At 38.4% G+C, this 19,119-nt stretch overlaps 4 protein-coding genes across 7 annotated transcripts in view; 2 read left to right on the top strand and 2 right to left on the bottom strand.

Moving 5' to 3' along the window:
* The first annotated feature begins 727 nt into the window (after positions 1–727).
* LOC132698487 (eukaryotic translation initiation factor 3 subunit E) lies at positions 728–2,511 on the top strand. The gene is made up of 4 exons (XM_060664588.1): positions 728–1,052; positions 1,112–1,390; positions 1,443–2,369; positions 2,420–2,511. The coding sequence occupies exons 1-4, from the start codon at positions 963–965 to the stop codon at positions 2,444–2,446; spliced, it is 1,323 nt and encodes a 440-aa protein (XP_060520571.1). The 5' UTR covers positions 728–962; the 3' UTR covers positions 2,447–2,511.
* Positions 2,508–3,121, bottom strand: LOC132698490 (mediator of RNA polymerase II transcription subunit 10). The gene is made up of 3 exons (XM_060664591.1): positions 2,953–3,121; positions 2,818–2,901; positions 2,508–2,765 (listed from the first exon to the last, which is right to left on the bottom strand). Exons 1-3 carry the CDS (start codon positions 3,072–3,074, stop codon positions 2,576–2,578), a joined length of 396 nt encoding a protein of 131 aa, XP_060520574.1. The 5' UTR covers positions 3,075–3,121; the 3' UTR covers positions 2,508–2,575.
* A 126-nt stretch (positions 3,122–3,247) lies between these two features.
* LOC132698488 (nuclear envelope phosphatase-regulatory subunit 1) lies at positions 3,248–4,038 on the bottom strand. 2 transcript variants are annotated; one of them, XM_060664590.1, is made up of 4 exons: positions 3,880–4,038; positions 3,747–3,818; positions 3,544–3,678; positions 3,248–3,491 (listed from the first exon to the last, which is right to left on the bottom strand). In XM_060664590.1, exons 1-4 carry the CDS (start codon positions 3,905–3,907, stop codon positions 3,343–3,345), a joined length of 384 nt encoding a protein of 127 aa, XP_060520573.1. In that variant the 5' UTR covers positions 3,908–4,038; the 3' UTR covers positions 3,248–3,342. The 2 variants fall into 2 exon arrangements, with proteins under 2 accessions (XP_060520573.1, XP_060520572.1); XM_060664589.1 differs by having other exon boundaries at positions 3,747–3,830; positions 3,880–4,031.
* Positions 4,039–5,580: 1,542 nt separating this feature from the next.
* LOC132697851 (regulating synaptic membrane exocytosis protein 1) overlaps positions 5,581–19,119 on the top strand; it is a 91,572-nt gene continuing 78,033 nt past the window's right edge. For all 3 annotated transcript variants that reach the window (XM_060663550.1, XM_060663548.1, XM_060663551.1), the window contains exon 1: positions 5,581–5,820. The gene's annotated coding sequence lies outside the window, so the exon portion shown is untranslated. The remainder of the gene's footprint in view (positions 5,821–19,119) is intronic.

Raw genomic sequence — 19,119 nt, 5'->3', positions numbered from 1 at the left:
TCGGATAAACTGACTATTGCCGCTTATGTTGGCAACAAAAAGTATTGAAATGAACGATTGCTTGAAATGGTTCGGTCCGTATCGAAATCGGTCACTGATTGATTCGGCTTTCATAAAATAAACGATTGACACAACCCTAACTGCAACTCAAAAATATCCTTGGATCAAGCTCCGCGATAATGGCCCACACCTGTGTAAACAAACCCCTCCTCGTTGATTGCCCCTTAGATGACGTTACCGTCGTATCGGACAGTCGTAAGTTTACTAAGCATTTCATCGATATATTTATCCAGTGACGCCGTTTCACATTTCATTCATGGAATTTGATTTTCATTGATTTATAACAGTAGAATTGCTTCTCGACGGCTGATAAATACTGATGAACTCAAAGGAAACACCAGCATTAAAAAATTTGCGGTGTTCTATTCTTGAAATTCTGGCCATGGTAAAACATTTTTGACATTATTCTCAATTGGACCTAATAACTATAACTAACCAAAACTATGAGGATCGGAATTTATTACTGCATATTTTGGATAGAAAATGTTGGAGATTTTCATGAAATTTGAAACGGGCGGTGTTATATAACTAGGACTTGGTTTTTTGTATAATTTACTGGTTAAATCAAATTAATAAATTAGTTTGGCAGCACTGTGAAGCTGGATGCCGTTTACGAATCACAGTAAAAATTGCACCTTCTTCTAAATACGTAAACTGCAGGATTACCCGAGATTTTGTTGTAACAAAAGTAATTTCTTGAAAAGGCAGCAAATTTATCCTAACGTGAAAAACTCTTTATGGAAGTTTTGGGCTGCTGCCGTTATATTAGAAACATTCCAGGGCACTGAAGTGTAATTTATGGTATAGTTATGTTACCAATTTTGTGTCTGCGGTCGAAACTTTTGTTTTGAGGTTATATTATACGTTTGTCACATTTTGTTTGGAAGTTTATCCGCAACAAAATGGCAAAGTACGATTTAACTTCGAGAATCGCCCAGTATTTGGATCGGCATCTGGTATTTCCGTTGCTGGAATTTCTATCGGCCAAAGAAGTGAGTAAAGCGTCACCCCAATACGAGGCCGAAGCTCACGCCACTCGCGTCCTTTTAAGATATACGACGAGACCGAAGTGCTGAAGGCAAAGTTGGATATTCTTAGCAAAACGAATATGATTGACTACGCGATAGATATCAGGAAGCAATTGTATTCGACTGAAGAAGTACCGGAAGATATGAAACAGAGACGTACGCACGTCGTTACCCAGTTGCAGGAGCTGCAGCAGCAAGTCGAGCCAATTTTGCAGATAATGGCAAATGACGAAGTGATGAAGAACATGGAAACGATGAGGGACTCTAAAACCTTGGTGGCTTACTTGGAAAAAGAATTTAAGGTACCGTTTATGGGCTTTCAAGCTTGGCGCTTGTTACTGATTTTGTTTTCAGTTTGATTTTGGGATGATCAACAGCCTCCACACCCTGGCGAAGTACCGTTACGAGTGCGGCAACTATTCCGTGTCCACTTCGTATTTGTATTTTTGCATGCTCGTCCTTCCGCCCAATGATAAAAATTATTTGAGCGCATTGTGGGGTAAGTTTGCGTCCGAAATTCTCGTGCAAAATTGGGATTCCGCGCTGGAAGACCTCAACAAACTCAGGGAGTACATCGATAACAGTCCGAATCAGTTCGGTGGCAATAGTTTGCAGCTCCTGCAGCAGAGGACATGGTTAATCCACTGGTCCTTGTTTGTATTCTTTAACCACGCACTCGGTAGGGAGCTCATTATCGAGATGTTTTTGTACCGGCCCCATTATCTAAACGCCATTCAGACCATGTGCCCCCACATACTGAGGTACCTGGCGACGGCGGTCATCATAAACAGGGGACGCAGGTCCGCTCTGAAGGATCTCGTGAAGGTGATCCAGCAGGAGAGCTACACCTACAAGGATCCCATCACGGAGTTTTTGGAACACCTGTACGTGAATTTTGACTTTGACGGGGCCCGACGCAAACTGCAGGACTGCCAGAACGTCCTGTACAACGATTTCTTCCTGATTTCGTGCCTGGACGAGTTTGTTGAGAACGCGCGCCTTATGATATTCGAGACCTTCTGCAGGATTCACCAGTGCATCAGCATAGGCATGCTGGCCGAGAAACTGAACATGAACCCGGATGAGGCGGAATGCTGGATAGTAAATTTGATAAGGAATGCCCGTTTGGACGCGAAAATCGACTCGAAATTGGGGCACGTCGTCATGGGGGCGCAGCCTTTGTCTCCCTACCAGCAACTGATTGAGAAGATAGACTCGTTATCGGTGAGGTCTGAGACATTGTGCGGCCTCATAGATAGGAAATTGAAAGCCCGAACAGACGTAAGTAGCAGCACACTTTTCAGCTTAAGCCTACTCATTTTTGCTTTCAGATCCGATGGGGCAATCAAGAATTCTGATATCATCTTCCATGTTCGAGTTTTGCATTTTACGATAAATAAAAAATATAGCTTTTTAAAAAAAATTGTTTTATTAATACACGCACGCACAATAGATAACTTAAAAAGAAAACTGACCTAACCTAAAAATTACTCGTCACCCCTCAATGCCCGGTACTTGCTCAATTCGTTGGGGAAGGTTCTGCTCAATTCGAGGAGCATGTTCGCCTTGAATTTTCGATACGCGTCGATTTTGCCCTTAACCTGTTCGTTTTTGGCCAGCGCTTTTTCGATGCAGTCCTTGGTATACAGCTGGGGGTTGCGGCCCTGGTCAATGTAACTGAAACCGTGTGGGCGTAACTACATAAAATTCACGAAAATTCCGCACTCACTCAAACACTTCTAGCGGAACGTGCACGTCTTGCACCTGAGATTTCAGCTTATCGACTTCCTGCAGCCCGTGAACCATTGCGTGGCTAAAACAGAAAATATTCGTGAATCGTTCGTGACTGTGACGTCCGCCTCACAGTTTCTGATTCAACACGTTTTGGCTTTGCGGCTGAAAATCGCTGACTATGATGTGTATTTGTCGCACATTTTCCACAAACATTTCCAACTGAGTTTCCAAATTTTCTAAAGAAGACGCCATAATTTCGTTACAGAATAACGGTTGACACAGACCTTTCAATTAACAAAGTGATCACATGAATAGACATAACTGTGCATAGAACTAAAAGTATACAGGTCCATGTCCCTGGGCGAGTGACCAGAGTATATTTGCCCACCAAAGGTGGAAAAGAACATTTCGAACATAAAACCAGCTCGTTTAATAATTTTATTTAAAAATTTATCTTGTTATTACGTTAAAGTAAGTTACGCAAATAAAACACATTCAATTAATGAAGGAACGCGGAGTGTCACGTGATGCTCACGGGGCGAGGCCTCAATATTAATTTTCCCGTGTCGTCGCAGGACATGTTGAAGTCCTTCAATACTTCGCGGGTTCTCGCCGTTATTATAGAGGCCGCTATTACCCGTTTATGGACCCCGAGGAGGAGAATTATCACTGAAAAATAGGTCGCGGAACTCCCAAGTCGAAGTCGTTAAGGTTTACTCACTTAAAATGACGGTGGACAGGATAAAGAACGGGTGATTCGACAGAGATTGCGACAGCGAGACTACGCGGGTGTCCGGGTCGAAAATCCACTGGCTGGCGCCCGTAGCGACGCATATTGAAACCACCACCAGCACAACTAGAAACACAGATTAACGTTCGCTTGTAACATAAAACACGTCCACAAATGCAAAAATGAAAAACTACTTCTCCATCTGGTCGTGGACGGATGTAAACTTGCTATCACCTCCGTCAGTCTCCTCTCGAATGCCTTTAAATCTACAACGATATCTGCTTTATAGGTTATGAAATTACGTGTTTTCGTTTGCGCCACCGGTACCTTCGCACGCGGTCTTATCCCTCGACATCCCCGATTTGGTAATTACGAGATATTATTTCAAACGGACTCACGATCTCCGGCTCGACGAACAAAAACATTCGCCTCCTATTTGCGGGTCTTATTGACAATTTCAAGAGCAGAGAACATTTTTTCTTCTTTTTTGCCTTCCGTAACGTGGACAATTCAACAAAGGACATTCGGCCCTTTATTCCATATACAGTAACGGCAATTCTCAAGTGCAGTCTAAAATTTTTGCACACCCAGTATCAGATTCTGGAGGGCACTTTTCGAATCACAGACTATTACAGCGGGCACCAAATTTTATGTGCCTATTAAATGAAGTGCATGCTTAACTGACTTTGCCCATATCAATATTAAAATAACAGTTCAACACCAACCCTGACTTAATATTAAGATGTGGGATAAAAACAATTATTCCCACCCTATCAGCTCCCTTAGACATATGCATAATCTGAGGACCACCTTTGTTCGCACATCTCCCGAAATACCTGTTCATTAGAAAAACCAGAATCTCACAATTCACTGGTAGAATCTGGTACTCAAGATCAATCTGAAAAGAGTCAATATTAGCCAGATAAGGCCAAATCAGATCAAACGCATACTTATTACGAAAAAAATTAAATGTTTGTTGCATACACAAATACCATACGCCTTAAGCAAAAGTTTAGACGCCAGACACGACCTTTTATCATCCAAACTAGTTTCGCACGCTTCTGACAAAATTACATTAAACCACAGAATCGTCTCTCTCTCTCTCTCTCTCTCTCTCTCTCTCTCTCTCTCTCTCTCTCTCTCTCTCTCTCTCTCTCTCTCTTTGCATTCCTTAAAGTGGGCAAGTCAACAAAGGACATTCGCCCATTACCGACATCCATCTAGGAATTTTTTTTTTGGTCACAGACTAACATGTAAAAAAGATATACCAAAAAAATCGAATCGGTCTTCCTCCGCTTCCACCTAGGACCAACCGGCCTCCATACCAGCGTAAACTTTAACACTTAAAAACGAACACCAAACACCACCGAAATAGAGTCACACCAAAAAAGAACGATACCAAGGTTTTTCTGAAATATAACAGATTCTGCTAGGAGCGAACGGAGGTTAACGCGCCGCGTGCAATGCTACTGCACAGAAACCACCACAGAACACGAATCGCGCCAGAGATTAGTTTTGGTGAGTAACGTCAGGTGGGCCAATATGGTTGGACCGTTAGCCCACCGCATGCCGTTGTGTAGTCCTTATCGAACTTAGAGTTCGTAAATGCGAAACGTGATTAGGGCAAGGCGATGGAATATTCGGGTTAGGATTACGTAAACGGAAGATTCGGGTCAATATTGTTCGCCAAGGACCATTAATATTGCCGACGCAGTGAGGTGCAGGTAATTTACCCGAAGGAAATACAAACAACTTTATCCTCTGGCGAGGCCGAGCCGAAAACGTTTATCGACATAAAGGTCGCGCGGAAAATCGGACTGGCAAGATCCAGAACGGTTCACGCTAATTGGGAGACCCTTCGACCAAAAACGACTGCCCCTCCGGCGAGATAGCGCCCAACAAGTGTATACGGCGGAAGGATTGCCACGCTCCGCACCCCGCCGGGTTCGATTCGTGGACTGCGCGCGCATCCCACGACCCGGCCGTCTCGTCTACCTACTTGTTACACCGGAGTCTTGCCCGCGGAATAGTCCGGGACGTCGGGTTCCGCGATCTCGAACGTACAAAGCGCACACGAGGTGCGAAACAAAAAAAGGGTGACAGAAATTCGGGACCGTGGGGGGGGGGGAAGCGGGAGCGTCATTTTCTTGTGCGAAACGTCTTGTGGGGCAAGTGTCGATTTCATATAGGGCGCCGCGACGTCCGACGTACGGGCGGTTTTTTCGTGAACCGCCACAGGTTGCCGCCGCCGGAGGCCGAACGACGCAGGTATGGAGCCTACGGTCAATTTTTTCTTACGGAATCGATACGCGACGTACACGGTTATTTATTATATTTTGACACCCACCTACAGTGTTAATTTTGAACGATAGAAGAAAAAAAGTGTAAATACAGAAGCTTGAAGATTTTTGCTCTATTAACCTATGCCAATGTCAGAAAAAACGAATGACGATCATGACATCGTTTTTTTAAAATGGAATATCCTATATATTATTAGCTTAAATCGTTGATCTTTTTTTCCTGATTTCAAAAACGTATGGCTTATTAACATTTAATTTGACGGTTTTAGAGATATTTCAGTTTAAAAATAATTATCATTCTGGATTTCTGGACAATAGTAATATTGTTTTATTGTTGTTCAAGTCTTTCTTGATAGCAACCATATTATCTACGTTTGCAATTGTTTTAACAATGTTCCACTTTTGACATCTAATAAAAACTAAAAATTATATTATTCAAACAATAAAAATATTAATAATTAATGCTAATTATTTTCCTCATAACTTCCATTATTTTCTATACATCCGACAATATTTCGTTTTAATTTCCTATTAATACGCAAGTTGATAAAATCAGGGTTTTCTCTGTTTAGGTTTTGGAAAACGATATTAAGTCTTTTTCTTGTCACTTGTAAACTTTCAAGCCTATTATATTAAATTTAATTTTTTAAGTATCCCACAAATAATGTCACACGGATTCAGGTCGGGGCTGTTCGCAAGCCATTTGATAGTTCCTTGCCAACTTATTTAAAGTCTATATTTATTATTTAGATAAGCGGTATCCGGTTGGACATTATGTGGAGGTGAGCCCTCTTGGTGCTAAATTAAATGTAAATAATCCTTAACTGGCACATTTTCTAACATTGTAAAACAATTGCAAACATAGATAATATGATTGCTTTCAAAGCAGACTTCGAAGAAATCGAATGACAATTATATTTATACTGAAATATCTCAAAAACGGCAGGAAAAAATATCTACTATTTAAATCAATAAAATGTAAGGCATTCCATTTTAAAAAAATGATGTTGCTGTCATTTTCGCAGCTTGCATAAGATAATAGAGTAAACATCTTTTTTACATCGCGTTTACTTTTTTACACAAATTTAATGTCGTTAAAGCTTGGCACAATACGATATCTGAAATTAGCGACTCCCATAAAAGCTATCCAGTGAAAATTCAACATCAATTTAAAAAAGATAGTAAAAAATTTTGGTCGTTTATTAAAAACAAAAGAGAAATCTCAGGTGTACCCAGTAACATTAATTTTAACTCTAATATAAATATAAATATAAAGCAGTTCTCCGAATATGAGGTGGGACAAGCTCTTCAAGTAATTCACATTTAATCAGATTATTCCTATAAACGACTAAACTAAATTATTTTTCAAAACGTTCCCCGCACAGAACAAGAACAATCGTTACTAACCAAAAGTTCATACGCTCCGATGAAATCTTGACATCCTTACCAAACAATTCTCGTGATGCCGTGGTAGTATATGAGTATTTCTCAAATATTTTTTTGAATTTCAAAAGAGAATATCCACACTTGGTTACTGATACCCGCCTTTTTTATTTGCGAGGTGTAGCCCAAATGTAGTGTCAAAATTTTGGTCCCAAGTAACCTAACCCATCGAACGCAACGTTGTAAGAAAAAGTGAAATCATTGTTCGGCTAGAGGACATCGGGCAACAATGAAAATGACAATTGTCGCAGCAGTGTTTGATTTTAATCCTTCGGTTAAAATTCAACGATTGTCCCGTTAAATTTGCCGCTATCCGCGATTCGCATACAATTAATCTGCGAAATTGTTTTCTAAACGACGTTCTCGGTCGAGCCGTGGGTTGGTCTCGTGACGTAGATGTTTCAATACATATTAAATTGCCGGAGACAGAATAAACATTTCTTGGAGTGTGACGTCAATTATGAGAGATCACAGACCCAAAACCGTCAAATTGCTTAATATAAATACGGTTGCTATGATAACCTGATAAGATGCGCCAAGTTCACAGTATCATGGCATTTTTGCATTGCAGTCTTTTCTGCCAAAAACACCTTTTCACTTGCCAAAAGTCACCTTTCCCACAAAAAACTTACAATAGCGTAAGATTTTCTTCGTGGCAACGTTGTCACATTAAAAAAATCGCTTTTCGCAAACCATATCGCTAAAAAGAACTATTACTAAAGCGAACTTATACATGTTTAAGAGGTTTATCAAGTTAACCAAAATAGTTTTCGTTTTACGCTGCTTTGGGCAAGTTAGTCAAGGACACTCGACCATTATCGATGGTACAAAATAAAATTAAAATAAAAAAAGCGGAATCGGTCTTAACGACTGGTAAACAACGAAACAAAGGATGAAACAACGTTGGCCGATAGAATCGCCTTTTATCTAGTCGGGGTACAACTCGACGACGCGGGTTTGGAAAACTTTCATAGCCGCCTGCGACCGAGATACAGCCGCCGCGAAACGCTATAAATCATCCCTCTTTCGCTAGACGTGGGTACGCGAATTGTAATCACAGTTTCGCAACATTTTGCCGTTTGTAGTTTTACGTTTCTGTTAAAAGTCTGATTCTGCTGGAGCTAGCGACGATGCCAGTTTTCGAAAATATCCTTTCACAAGGCACTGGAGATATTTTTCATGCCTTTTGAATAAATCAGGCAGCGGACCAAAGAACAAGTGGGCTTCAGGATCGTGCTACGTACTGTCTCAAAAGTCTACATAAATGCCTTGCGTTTTATATTACTGCAGAAATGGGACATCTCCATCTGTCAATTTTGACAGCCAACCACTTAGAAAACAAATGAAATGCATAATTTCCCGTTGGTTTATAAATCGCTGTTTTTACTATCTGTGTACTGTTCAAGTGATATTCCGTGGTCAATGGTAACCAAAGAATACACATAGGTAGGTGATTCGCTGCTAAGAAGCCACGGGCAGGGTTATTTTAATTCGTAAATCTGTTAATACGCTTTGTGAACTAGGATGTTGACTTTTATTTGGTAATAGAAAAGTCCTGATCGGTTTTGATAGAGATTGAAGTATTTCGAAACGACTGACCAAGTCGAATGTTTGTTCAACAACCCGGATTATTGGAAACATCAGTGACTCCAAGCCATTTAGTTGGATAAGAACAAGATTGGTCCGAGTATTATTAAGGGTGTTAATGATCATGATAATAAAAAGAGTATCGTGACCAAAAAGAAATTGACTTGTGCCAAATAGTTTTTTTTTAAGATTTTGAGTGTGCTTTCTTAGAGTCGTTAATGTCTTTTGCAGATACGTGTCATATTTTTATAGCCAATCAACAGGGAAAGTGTAAATTCCGCTAGTGAACACATTGAGATGGGTGTCCGTCAACGTTCGGTTTTGGGATCTCTACTCTATATATTTTATGTAAATTGTATATTGAAAATTTTACTTCATACGTTTTTTGTGATGTAAGCACATGATGATGATGATGATCACTTCTCAGAGGAGTGCCGTCGGGTACTCGAAAGATTGATGCCATGGTATGGAAAAATTTGTCTATATTTCAATGCAGACAAAACCCGAACTGTAAGGTTTTATAGCTATCAGAAACAATGTGGTAATTTTAATATCTGCTTAGGCAATGATCGCAACTAGTGGTACAGTGTCGTTTCTAGGATTGAGTGTTGAGTCTGTGATTCTGCGATACTCTTGTTCCAACTCCAAATAGCGTAAACTATCTTTTTATGAATCTTCGTGATATTTTAACTAACAATTGACTCAAAAACGTATATTAAGGAGTCAAAATTATTAACAATCTAACCTTCGATAATACAATGCAATACTATACTTGAGTGTCCCAAATGAGAAGTTAAAAACACAGATAGAACTTCTTCTTCTTACTTTTATTGGGCACTCGCCCATCGTCGACACATAAAATTGATTACCGGTTACCAAAGTAAATACAATACAAAAGCGTCGTTTGTAAAACCACTTGCTTCTTCTCTGACCCATAAATTAGTGCAACTTGCAATTCACAGGCGGGTGAGATGATTACGTTCTGTTAATTTAAATTTTCTTCAGTTAAGCACACCGTAGATCGTCCGTTTTTGACGGGCCACGGCGGGGGCTCATTATTTTTACTTATATAAGTCAAAGGGTCTCGGCCTGTGACAAAAAAAGGGGGCCGCTTTCTCACCGTCAAACTTATCCGCCCCCACCTGGCGGCGGCGGAACTTCCTGCTTGATTTATGCGCTAATAAAAAGCGGCAGCGTTCGGAAATTACCCCACGAAAAAGTCGCGCGACGCGAATTAATACGTCGCCATTTTTTAGTATTACGCTTCGAAGCTGGGGGATTTAGATGGAAACAAAAGAATCCATAAAGTACGCGTACGAGGATAAGTGAGTAGGAGGAATACGTTACATTTACTTCCACCGGTCACCGGTGTGCGGAATAACAAAAATTACGACCTGGACACTCTTAAAAGAAAACTCTCACTTTGCTTCTTTCGTGAAGTTTTTTGTGGTTACAAAAATATAAACGACTTCAAGCAATTCAAGCTAGATTTTGTATAATTTTAATGAAATCGTTCAATCCCCATTAAATTTAATTATAGAGAAGCAAATTTTCCATTAGAGGTTGATTAGTATTATATGTGATGTGACAAACACCAAGTAATTCTTTCTTTAACAGGATTTAGATCGGGCTTTATTAACACTTGAAATATTCAAAACTTATAAAGAAAGATTATAGCCTACAAATCCCAAAACACCTTCATTTTTTGGGCTTGCTAAGATACATAAAGACTTGATCACCTTATTACAATCTAGCTTCATGGGTTAACCTAGCTTTTGGAAATCAAAGTGGCTTTCGGAGCATTTATTCTACCAAAAATTCAGTAGAGTTGACCAGTGACTTAAAGAATATTGACATTCCAGTGAGTGAGATGTTGATTTCTCTTTATGTCAAAAATTTATACCCTAGCATTCCACCAAAAGTTTTAATCGATGGTCTAGTTTTTCTTTTGGCGTTAGAACAAAATTTCTTTAAATTTGATAATAAATTTTTTAGACAAAGCTCAGCACTGTCTATGGGTTCTTGTTGGTCACTTGTTTCAAGTGAAATTTTTTTGAATAATCTTGAGAGAATAATTATAGATAGTCAATTATCCACATATGTATTAGCTTACAAGAGATATGTGCGTACCACAACACTTCTTATTTCATTTTTTAGTTGGTGAAACGTAAAGATCTGAGTCGCAATTAAGATTGTTTGGTTGCTTTTAGATTTCTCGGACTTTTCGTTGGTAGAAGAATTGATTACATGTAATAATTTTAGTTTTACCCAATAAAATTTTATGTCCGGACTCGTGATTCTGTTCGACAACTGGTGATTAGTTTATTTGTCTTAAGGTTCTTTCATGTTCTTGGAGTCTAGTTGATATTTTTCGTCCTGTCTTTCCAATGTATTCTTTGCCGCATATGAATGGAATGCTGTGTACTCCTGGCATCTCAAATGGAATGTTGTCTTTGAAGGATAGAAGATTTTGAGAGATTTTTGGACAAGTGGTAAATCTGGTTAGAACTTTTGATATGTGGTCAGTGATGTTTTGAATGTAAGAAAGTACAACAGTGGCAAATGTCTGAAGTGCTTAATTTCTCTAAACTGTGGACTCTAGATTGGATAGTTTTACGGCTATGTAAACGAGTGATAACGGACAACCTATATGTTTGTTCAACAATTTGGAATGTTATTATCAAATATGTTCCAGACAAGCAATTTTCTATTAAGAAGATTGACTTAAGTAAGGAGGGATTCTACGTCGAAACTAACCAGAATATCATGTGCATCGAATGTAATGTAATTGTTCAATAAAATTAAAGGAATTAAGTACGAAACTTCAGTTTTGCCTGTAAGGGGTTTTTATATAGGAGCAGGATATTTTGCTAATTCTGGTGATAGACTTTTTCAAGGATAGAGAAAAAGCCTTAATGACAGATTCAAGGTTGTCTTCTATAGGTGATATAGGATCTGGTTTAAGTTGACGATAGGATCCGTCTGTAAAAATATTCAGTTTTGTATATGACTACCGTACCATGGCATATTAAATTTAAGAGGTTTGGTTTTTTTAGAGATTTTTCAAATCGAACTTCATTGCTGCTTCAGATGGCAGTTTAACGTTGACGTTGAAATCTTTTGCAAGAACTAAATTCTCCGTCTCAAAGAGCTGGTTTGTTGATACATTTATCAAAGTGTTTAGTAGTTAAGAAAAGCTTCGTACTTTCACTAGAGTTGACGTTAGTTTTTCAAATTTATGAATGTGATTCTGGGTAGAAGATAAACGACGATTTTCAGCTTTATTTGTTTGAAAGGGTATCGAACTCGGATGAGGTATGATGAAGCAAAACCACTTAGGAAAATTTTATATAAATATTTAAGAAACTACATTTAATTTTTCAAATAATAGGTCATAAATAGGTATTTTCACCATTTCTTCGAGAGGCGCATCCTCCCAATGATACATACAAAACATCTCTAGCAACTTAACTAAATATAGGGCTTGTTGAATGGTTGGTGGTGGTCTCAGATCAACTTCTTCATCTTCTTCTTCGTCTTGGTGCTCTTCCTCACCCTTTCTTGCTTGTTGTAATTACGCTCTGTCCCATTGGCACTTGTTGTTTTGGCCGAAAGAAATTCCAATTCAATATTTCATAGATTTGGAATATGAGGATGTGCAGGGCAGTTATCTAAGAGAAGTAATATGTTCCTCCCATTTAATTGTGTATCCCATTTCCGTATCTCCTCTTCAAAAATTTGCGATGTCATCCATGCAGACTTGTTTGCCTTGCAAGTGACCGGCAAATGCTTGAATGATTTTTTCTTTGCACTTCCAAATCGTGGATACAGTCGACGGTGTAAGTCCGTATCGACGTCACACAACACTTTTCTTTTCTCCCCGTTCTATTTCCCGAATTAAAGCAACTTGAAAGTGATCGAAACACTGGTGTGCTTTTGTACATACCGATAAAGGAATTAACATAATCGCTTATTATGAGAAAAACACGTAGGACGACCAGGTTTTCGGTAAGTAGATTATTAGGGTGAGGAATTCTGAGAAGGTAATAGACTCTACTAATTACAAGTCGGCCTACATTCCTTACTTTGTTACCTGATGTGCCCGTTTTTCTTTGGGTTTAGGGAGTGAGAAATTCGTTATACAGAGTGTATTAATACATGGCTCTGTATGGAGACCTAATGGTACAACAACAAATTTTGTTCGTAATACAGAGTTTTCCATTATACCGAGTCTCGCTATAGGGAGTTTTCACTGTATATGGTGCGATACGCGTTTTCTAATAATTGAAAATAGCCGGCTGCCTTGACCGCGTATACGGACGTTTGTCGCTCGTGATTGAATGCAAATTGGCGTGACGCGTGCTTTTCGATCTCCAACGAGATACGCATTTTTATTAGATTAAATTCTGTGTTCCGGTGGGTGGGGGGGGTTAGTTCCGTGCAAACAGCGCGAGGCGCGGTTTATCGTCAATTTTCAAGTTTTCGGAACAAAACGTCGCGTCTCCTAATCGAGTTAGACACGAGTTAGACGTAAATATAACCAAGTCGCGGGGTTTGTTCTACGAATTCGGCATAAATTACTTCGTTAGTTTTGACTAAGTTATAAATCCCAGCGTGCGGTCTGCGCCTTAGCGTAGAACCAATATTAGTTTAAATTAGCTGCGTTACCATCGTCATCGCTAATGATTTACCTCTGATAGTAGACAATAAAAAAATAATTTCTTCACATTCTCACAAAAAAATTCCGCGAATAATGAAACAACGGAAAAATTGCACTCATGCCATGTCATTTCAAGATAATTTTACGTTTTTCTTCTTCCAGTGTCCAACCGTTCTCATTATGTGGCTCAAATATTTAAGCTAATCTTGATTTCTTGTCAGTGATCACACCGTTCGATTAAATTCGTACCCAGCCAAGTGCAGCAGGTAATCTCTAGATTTCTTGTCCGTTTTGTTGTGCTATTGAATCAAATTTGAAGTTCCTATTCGAGTAGCTCTCTTCAAAATATAAATCATTTTCGTACAGAAATTGTTTAATTTCTTCTTTGTTTGAAGAAGTATTTGGAATTTTTCTAATTTGGGCTCAATGATATGAGGTATTATCCATGACAATAACATTATTTGGCGATAGTTTTGGTTAGTTTTGGTTAGTTTATTTTCAAACCAGTCCTCAAATCCGTTTTTTTATTTGCTGAGGTAAATCGTCTTGTAAATTGTCATTAGGTTCGACTACCATCTTCACTTCGTTTTCGAATTCTGCGTTGTTTTCCATGACTTCTTCTAACAGGGGCACATCTACTGTTAAAACACAGGAACCTTCAAAAATATGTAACTGTAAGATTCTAATAAATATTTACCTGTATTCTTATAATGTACCTTTATTTTCCGCGAATATAATCAATAGCCTTAAAAAAGACTGTTTTCGTTAATCCAAGAACTACTTAGAAAACAGAAAAATACAATAATAAGAATGTTGTTAATCTATTAACACGCAAGACAAAAATGATTATTAATGATTAAAATGTTTAATCAAAACTAAAACGGTCCATTTACGTTTCAAATAAAAATTTTATGTTTAAACAAATATTTGTTACGGTTTATCTCTGGCACCACCCACTTAATACAGAATAAACTGCTGTTGAGGTACTGTAAAGTACTTAATTATTATATTATACTTAATTACTATATTTTTTTATACCTCTGAGAGATCACAAAAAAATGTAGTCGCAATTTAAAAAACTTCTGGATTGTTATTTTGAAATCTACGACATACCTCTACACGAGTTGGTTTACATAGAAGTTTACCTACCTTTATTATACTTGCTGCTATTTAAGGCCTCCCGATAATCAACAAAATATACATATATGCTGCACTACACCTCTGCAATTTAAGTAAATAAATGAGGTACTCACCAAGCGACAACGCCGGTTCCACAATGAAGGGCTGCTGAATAAATGAATTACTAGCTCAAATGCGGTGTCATTTGTGAAAGGAGTATTTTTTTTGCCTTAGTAGTAGTCGAGTTTCCAATCTAATAGCCTCTAATAGTAAAATTAGCACTTTGAAATTTCAAAACTTAAGATCCTCGAAACAATGCGAGACAAACAACTGAAGCAATTTATGTTCGCCACCGTAACTTTACCGTCACATACGTGATCAAATAGACTTTTAAATTTTAATTTTTGCCGCAGTCAAAAGCCAAAAAAATTAGAAAGCATAACCTTTTTTATCAACGGTTAAAGTTACTCTAGTTGGATAGGGGAGAGTGAAAAACCAACGTGACCAATTTTTTTCCGAAACGGCTAATGTGCTATCAACCGTATAATAATTATAAACGTTTATTGTGGCTAGACGGATATTGTGCTGGTGAAATATCGTTGTCGTTAATAGGCTTAGCGAGACACAGCATCGCATCCTGACTACGCGATATTAAATAATAATCAAAATTTGTGAGATAATGTATGATATTTTAAGCTGCCCCGAATATTAAATCGAATTAAATATATGCAACCCAATTTGTAGGAGAATTCGTAAACTGTTAATTTTTTGAAGTAAAATTATCAAATTTTTCTCTTTCCATCTGGTTAGTCTCTCAACCATGGAGTCTACTACGTGCCCTCCATCTTCCTTCGTCTAGCATTATTTCCAGTGCTCGCGTCTCTTAAGTTTTTTTTTTAATGTTGGCTGAATTGTTTCACCAGCTCTAAGTCTATCCCATCTCTATCGCGGTCATTTCCATTGATCGCATATATTTCATCTCGTCTTTCTTTTTAGGCCTATTGTCCACCCCCTTGTCGAAGCCTAAGAAAGTGTCTTTCAGAGACACTCTGTTGCTAATCACGTTGACTTCACCGCGAATACCTGGAGGAAAGGGAACTAATTAGTAGAAAGAGTCAATGATAGAGAAAAAGCAATGCAAGAAGTTAAAATTTAAATATTATTGGTTGCCGTTCATATGTGCTGCCATCTATTGTTTAAAGGCGCAACCTTGGTTAGTAAGGAACCTGTATAGACCCGAAAAGCGAAGGATGCAGAAGTGACCAACGCCTACTACTAGAGTCAAACGCTTTGGGAAATGTTTCCCGGTGATTTTAGTGTTTTTGTGCTTAGCTTATTATGAAATAAGGCGTATAAAACGATACAAGTCTGGCGAGTTAAGAAGAAAATAATGTAGGGGGACTCTAGGGGGTGGGCTGAAGGAGAGAATTCGCGTTACGGGAGCGATATTAATTAAAGAGTTTTCGCCCGGAAGCGCTTCGTCTCCCGAAAGAAACCAATAAATGTTACTGGCCGGACAAAGTTTGCACGTTTGCTTCGTGAAATAAGATTTTTATAGAAATAGATTTTTAGATATGACGCGAAGTTTCCTGTTTAATATTTTTCATAATATTATTTACCGCGTTTTCGGTTTTATCGACCGACTTTAATTAACAGCCGTTGCCTTGATAATTGCTTTAAATTGCCTGGCAACGTAGCGTAGTGTTTTCGCTAGTTTTTTTTTCTGGTGATTCGTGACCTGGGGTTTGAATATGAAACTGAAAGAGTAAGACTGTTTTTTTTATTTGACATTTTTGGGTTATGATTTAAATGATTTTTCAAAGAAACTTCCACAGGCTACAGTAATATTTTTTACAAAACTTCTGGACTCCTGCTGCGTCGGTTTTTGTTGACTCGAACTAGTTAACGTTTCGCCAATCATCCTGTTGGCTTCTTCAGAGCTTGACTGTAACTGGCTCGCACTTTACTCTGGGGGGCGGAGATAATTAAGGAGCATAAACACCGTCTCGTTGCTTATGCATTTCTATAGACTCTCGGATTTTTCGTTGGTAGAAAAAATCAACTTTAGTTTTAACGAATAAAATTTTATGTCCGGTTTAGTGATTGTGTTCGGAAACTGCTGATGAGTTTATTTATCTTAGTCCTAAGGCTCTTTCATGTTCTTTGCCGCATATGCACGTAATGCTGTAAACTCCTGGCATCTCAAATGGATTTTTGGGCAAGTGGTAAATCTGGTTTTGAACTTATATCTCTATAGAACTTTTGAAATGTGTTCAGCGATATTTTGACTGTAAGGAAGGACAACAGTGGCAAGTGTATGATTGCTTTCGGCCTCATTGCTATTGAAAGTATGTGGTGAAGTGCACTACTTCATTGAACGCTTAATATATTTAATGTGGAATGCATTGTCACTTCCAACCCGAGTCACTGAACCCAGAATTAAAACAGCTTATATTTGCTTTTCTCTCTAATAATTTCCACATTAAAGATATTAAGCGTTCCATCAAAAAATACACTTCACCACAACCTTACAATAGCAATGAGGCACAAAACAACCCCACACTTGCCGCCGGTGTCCTTCCTTACAGTCAAAACATCTCTGACCACATATCAAAAGTTTTACCAAATATTTACCATGGAACATGGAAAAGCCTCAAGACTAAGATAAATAAACTTATCAGCAGTTGCAGAACACAATAGCAGTATTGTATACTCATCTGCAAGAAAAAGATACAAAGAATATATCCAAAAGATTGAGGTAAACACACCGACGGAACTGTGAAACTATAACAAGAAATGGCCCAGTAATAGGAAGAAAACAGTTTAGACAATTAGAAAAACGAAAAAATTAGAGAGGACTGGCAAAACACTTGGAGTAGAACTAAGACTGCTTCGAAAAATAGAACCAGAAGTAAATCTACACAACTTTCTAGGCCTGAAACAGTACACATAACACGCAAAGACAAGCATATCAAATAAGTCCATTATTTGAAGACAATTTGAAAAAAGGACAGACTACAAACACACTTGCATATTTAAAGAACATTGATATATTTAGAAAAGCTTAGAAGACGTTACAAATGAGGGATAACAAAATTAGAATCTGCAATAGAGGTTAACAGCTAAGGACCCTAGCAGCCGATGCTGTAGATTGGGGGTGTTTTAGTGGGTAAACCTGGATTGCACCACCCTCCGGGAAGTGCCACCTCCAACTCCCTCAAAAAAAAAAGACTTTTATTTCAGATAATAGCTGAACAAAATTAAAAAAGAAATTGATGATATCGTCCAGCTTCGAATTTTGAAAGCATGGTTATAAGTAATGTACGAGTAAAACAGAAGAAAAAAAAACATAAAATATCTCTACAACAAATTCAGTAGATGCAATAGTTGTTTCTGATATTCAATTTTAATTTTTAACTTACAATTTCCTAATTTTAAAGAAAGACTTTAGTTTTGTCTGTTCTCTGTTCCTCTAGTCCGAACTTTGGGAAGTGTTTGAAGCGGGATAACATTCGAATGGTTGGAAATACGGGCTTCAAATTTTCCTCCATTCTAATACGCGCAACGACCCGCGTAATATGAATGAGTTAGTAAGTGTAAAGTTTGAAGTCAAAATTGCGGGTGCGTCAAAAATATACAGGGTGGCGCGGTTATCAACAAAAAACTGAAAACCAACGTATACCAAATTTTGTATTTTCTTTTTAATACATAGTATCACGTGGTCAATCATTCAGTCATCTTTGAAAATGACTGGTTTCGTTCGCCGCCACTGCACGTAGCGGTTAATAACGGGCATTCCCGCTAAGGGTCATCTGGTCAAAGTTTAATTAGTGGAATGATCGACATACCGACGGGCCCCATCGAAGAGTCCATCTATTCCGTTACAGCCTCCTCGCTCGTCTCCAAAATTCGTTATTGTCGTAAAACAGATTGCATCCGGCGGAGCTTTTGTTTTTAAAAGGCCAAGTCCTATTCCGATAATACCGTTCCGTCTCTGAACGGATGAGCCGGATAAAAGATAACGTAATATGCCGGTACGGCGGAATCGGATCAATTTTCTATTAGCTCCAGGTCGAAAAGGAATTGATATTTTTGGGTCGGACCCGGCCCTTTTATTTATTGCAAATGGCGAGCGTTATTGTAAAACGCGTAGTTTTACTTAGTCTTGTCCTCTCTCCAAACATTACGAAATACATTTGATTGCGTTTGTCACAGTGATCCTTCCCTACATTCAAAACATCACTAATCCACATATCCAAAGTTCTTGAGAAATATGATTTTACTTTTCCACAAATCTGCCAACATATATGATCTATCAAAGACAAAAATGTCCCATGTTCGTGCAGCAAACAATACATCGAAGAAGCAGGACGAATACATCAACCACACCAAAGGAGTATGAGAGGGTATTAGTACTTCGACATATATGATTCGCAGCAGTTGCCGAACATAATCGTG

This window comes from Cylas formicarius, unplaced genomic scaffold (genome assembly GCF_029955315.1).
Source record: "Cylas formicarius isolate icCylForm1 unplaced genomic scaffold, icCylForm1.1 PGA_scaffold_2__14_contigs__length_35257938, whole genome shotgun sequence".
Classification (NCBI taxonomy): Eukaryota; Metazoa; Arthropoda; class Insecta; order Coleoptera; family Brentidae; genus Cylas; species Cylas formicarius.
The sequence above is the reverse complement of the archived record's forward strand: the minus strand, read 5'-3'. Positions and strand labels throughout refer to the sequence as shown.